The sequence below is a fragment of the Carassius gibelio genome, chromosome B18 (genome assembly GCF_023724105.1).
Source record: "Carassius gibelio isolate Cgi1373 ecotype wild population from Czech Republic chromosome B18, carGib1.2-hapl.c, whole genome shotgun sequence".
Lineage (NCBI taxonomy): Eukaryota > Metazoa > Chordata > Actinopteri > Cypriniformes > Cyprinidae > Carassius > Carassius gibelio.
The window spans coordinates 9364088-9367795 of record NC_068413.1 but is presented as its reverse complement, the minus strand read 5'-3'; the positions used below and the strand labels follow the sequence as shown (position 1 = coordinate 9367795).

At 37.6% G+C, this 3708-nt stretch overlaps 1 protein-coding gene across 1 annotated transcript; it reads left to right on the top strand.

Annotated features, from left to right (window-relative positions):
• The first annotated feature begins 91 nt into the window (after nucleotides 1-91).
• aagab (alpha and gamma adaptin binding protein) lies at nucleotides 92-3628 on the top strand. Its single transcript, XM_052582069.1, has 10 exons — nucleotides 92-277; nucleotides 1002-1192; nucleotides 1266-1362; nucleotides 1443-1532; nucleotides 1608-1691; nucleotides 1787-1866; nucleotides 1989-2079; nucleotides 2502-2606; nucleotides 3005-3054; nucleotides 3132-3628. Exons 1-10 carry the CDS (start codon nucleotides 184-186, stop codon nucleotides 3207-3209), a joined length of 960 nt encoding a protein of 319 aa, XP_052438029.1. The 5' UTR covers nucleotides 92-183; the 3' UTR covers nucleotides 3210-3628.
• Nucleotides 3629-3708: the final 80 nt, after the last annotated feature.

Below are 3708 nucleotides of genomic sequence, written 5' to 3'. Positions count from 1 at the left end.
ACTGACTCGCGGTATTTCTATACCTATTCACTGGAAAGATGTTTTGCTTTAATTAAACTTTAGATTTCCTAAAACACGCGCGCATACACGGAAGCAGTTGAGGTTAGAGGTCAAAGGTTTCTTGGAGGAGTTGCTAACGTGCTAACTTTGACTAGGAGCTGTTTAAGTGTCCAAAAGCTTAAAATGGCAGATGATCAAGGAGATGAAGTACCTACCCTGCCTTGTATCTTAGTCACAAGTTGTGATTCCAGCTTTAAAGAAGAGGAGCTCATCAGACGTGAGTAAACAATTTGAGAAATCTATTCTACACTCGTTAGCCTTGATACTATGCTAACGTTAGCTGTCAACAAGAAACATTCACCGTTCAGTCTCTTAAATACAGATCACAATGTGTCGATTGCGATAACAGTTTCTTTGTTAATCGCATAAAATCTAACGTTACTGTGCGTTAATGTATTGCGTAACGATTGCATAAAAGCAAAAACGTATATATATACATTTATTTATTGTAGCGATTGCCCAACTGTCATACAATTCTTCATATGGCTTTTTGTTGATTTAATGTAACATTCAGTGTTTCCTAAACGTTACAATATACACGTTTGCCTCTTATGTAGGTTTTCTAATCACGACAATCTCAGATGATTAATAAAACATGATACAACTGGACAATAAATGTGGATCACTAACTTGTTGCTGTTATTGATGCAGGGCTACACAGTGCATAATAAGTGTGCAATTTTTTTATAACCTGATCCATTCGGTTACGTTACATACATTTTTAATCCTTATGGCTAATTTAGTGCTTTACTAGAACATTATATAAAAATAAATTGTATTTCTTTACATCTAGTGATTCTTTTTGTCCAGCAGGCGGCAGTGTTTAGCTTCAGTTAATTAACACATTATGTCTTACTTTAGGGACTCTTTTCAATGCTAGTGTTTTTTAATGATATCAAAAACACACTTGGCCAATGACAGTTTTGAATGTTTTATTTCAGAGATCTTGGGCTCAGAATCACTACCTCAAGCTACCAAGATAGAGGAAAGGGTTTCTTGGTATCCATGGACAATCAACAACAAATACTACACAGCAAATGTCAGCTTATGTGTTGTTTCAAGCCCATTCGACATGAATACAGAGGTTGCCAGGTCTATGCAAGCATTCATCGTTTACTTTGACAGCAAAACTGTGAGTTATCGACATTACAGATTCGCCATTATGTGCTTTTATGTGCCTTGCTTCAACACTTTTTGTATTTCAGAAAAACACCCTCAACAGTGTCAACTCCTGGTTACCTGTAGTGGAGGACTTGGCTCCAGAAGTGCTGATCCTAGTGTGTGACCATGCGTGTGACAGTGGTGAGTGTGTGTTCGGTACTACTTATTCAGTGGTTTGGATGCAACATATGCAGTTTTTTAGTGTAAATATGCCGTTGCAGGTGTTAGTAAACAGGAGGCCCAGCAGTGGTGTCTGGCTCACGCTTTTGAATTAGTAGAGCTCAACCCTCAAGATCTACCTGATGAAGATGGTGAGAGACAAAACAAAGTTAACTCACTATTATGCACATGAATCGTTTTGTTTACAGTCTTTGTGCACATTATAGATGACTTCCCAGAGTCTACTGGAGTAAAAAGAATTGTTCAGGCCCTCAATGCCAACGTGTGGTCCAGCGTTGAGATGAAAGATGGTGAGACTGTACTGCCCTAAAGAGAAATGTACAATGGCATCCACAACAAATCATATTCAATTAGCTTTCCTTTAATAATAATTTCTTCTTCTCAGAACACAATCAGGGATTTGGGCTTATGAGCAGCCTGGTGGCATCTCGTCACAACAACCCACGACCCAGTCAAGAGACACTGGTTAGCCTTTTCTAATTGTGCTGCTTTTTTAACGTATGTAGATGAACATTATTTACAGTGTTTTAGGTAATAAGGAGTCTTAAAGTCATCTCGTTGTAACAGACTATTTTTCTTGTTATTAGTCCTCTGTTTCCCCATCCAACAGTACAGATGAAGGCATTGAGAGCCAGAGAGCAGAGGATAACCAGAATATTGCAGTAGATACAGCAGTCGGTAAGTGCTTTTGTTAAGGGCTATATATTTATACTCATTTTGGAGGTAAATTACCATATTTTCCGGACTAAAAGTCGCACTTTTTTCATGCTGCTCAGTGCTCTTGTAGTCTACACTGAAGACATAGAGCGCCCTCTCGTGGCTGGAGACGGTAATGTTTTCTCTTGGATCTTGGTTCTAAATAAATGCGACTTATAGTCCAGTGCGATTTATATATATATTTTTTTTACCTCGCCATGACATATTTCTGGACTGATGCGACTTATACTCAGGTGCGACTTATAGTCCGAAAAATATGGGCAATGGTATGATAGAATAGGGTATTCGCATTTAAAGTACAAATGGAATAAGCCATTGTTTAAATACTTACTTGAAAGTATTTGTGTGCAGTGTTTAATTAAACATTTGCTAATCTGTCACAGATCCCATGATTGACATAGACATACAAGAGTTGGCTAATCTAACAGCTGGAGATGCAGATGTGGAGAATTTTGAGCGACTTTTTACAAAATTGAAAGAGATGAAAGGTATATACATTACTGTTCAAACGTTTGGGCTCAGTATTTTTTTATGTCTTGGTAAGAGGTTTCTCATGTTCACCAAGAATACAGTAAAAACAGGAATATTATGAAATTATTTTTACAGTATAACCTTTAACTGTTCTATATTTTAATATATTTTGGAATGTAAATCATTCCTGTAATGACAGACATTTATTGTCACTGTTAAAAGTTGTGCTGCATAGTGTTTTTGCGGAACCTGTGATTTCTTTTTTTTTTTTTTTTTCAGGATTTTTATCCTGATAATTTAATGTATCCTTGTTGAACAAAACATTTGTTTAAATAATTTACCGGAACCCAAAAGTGAAATAATGGTCATTACAAATAATGGTCATTTGTATTCTTAAAACTCTTTTTATTTGTAGACAAGGCCTCTTCGCTGCCACATGAACAGAGGAAAGTCCATGCAGAAAAGGTAATATACCTTTAATATTAATACTCATAGTTTTCAAATCTAAATGTTGCGTTAATAATCGAGTTGCCCTCAATCAGGTCGCTAAAGCGTTCTGGATGGCTATTGGTGGAGACCAAGATGAGATTGACAGCTTGTCATCAGGAGAGGAGAGTTAAGGCCCCAGCTTCCACTGTTGCTACTCAGCCCACCCTCTGAACCCCAAGTCATCCCAAATCTGTCCAGCCCAAGACACATGGAAGAAATGCAGGCATGTCAGTGTCCAGCACCTCAATCAGGCAGTACAGAGTGATTATGGGCTTTTGGCTTCAAACATTGGAATCACAGAGCCATGGGATGGGTTGCTGGGGGCAAGATTGTTATTTTGCCTGTTCTCTGGTGGTGTCAGTGCAAGTCTGCAGCCACATACAAGGATGAAGCCTATGGCTCTGTCAAAAGAGTTGTAAATCAAATGATGGATGAGCTGACAAAAGTGGATTGTTTTTAAACTTATTTTTCCGATGCAAGTCACAATTACGGACTATGCCTGTGCATGTCATTAGCTCTTCATCAATTAAAAGAACGATCTGTCGAATGAGTTAATGTTCTTTTGTTTGGAATTACATTTGTCAAGTACATTTGACATGATCAAATCATTCTTTACATACTGTAAGAAAA

What these genes read in the sequence shown, in the direction of transcription:
- aagab (XM_052582069.1), top strand. Translation starts at nt 184, where the DNA reads ATGGCAGATGATCAAGGAGATGAAGTACCTACCCTGCCTTGTATCTTA. An exon ending in TGCAGTAGATACAGCAGTCG is followed by an intron (nt 2,080 to 2,501) that starts GTAAGTGCTTTT and finishes AATCTGTCACAG; the next exon opens with ATCCCATGATTGACATAGAC. An exon ending in GGAAAGTCCATGCAGAAAAG is followed by an intron (nt 3,055 to 3,131) that starts GTAATATACCTT and finishes GCCCTCAATCAG; the next exon opens with GTCGCTAAAGCGTTCTGGAT.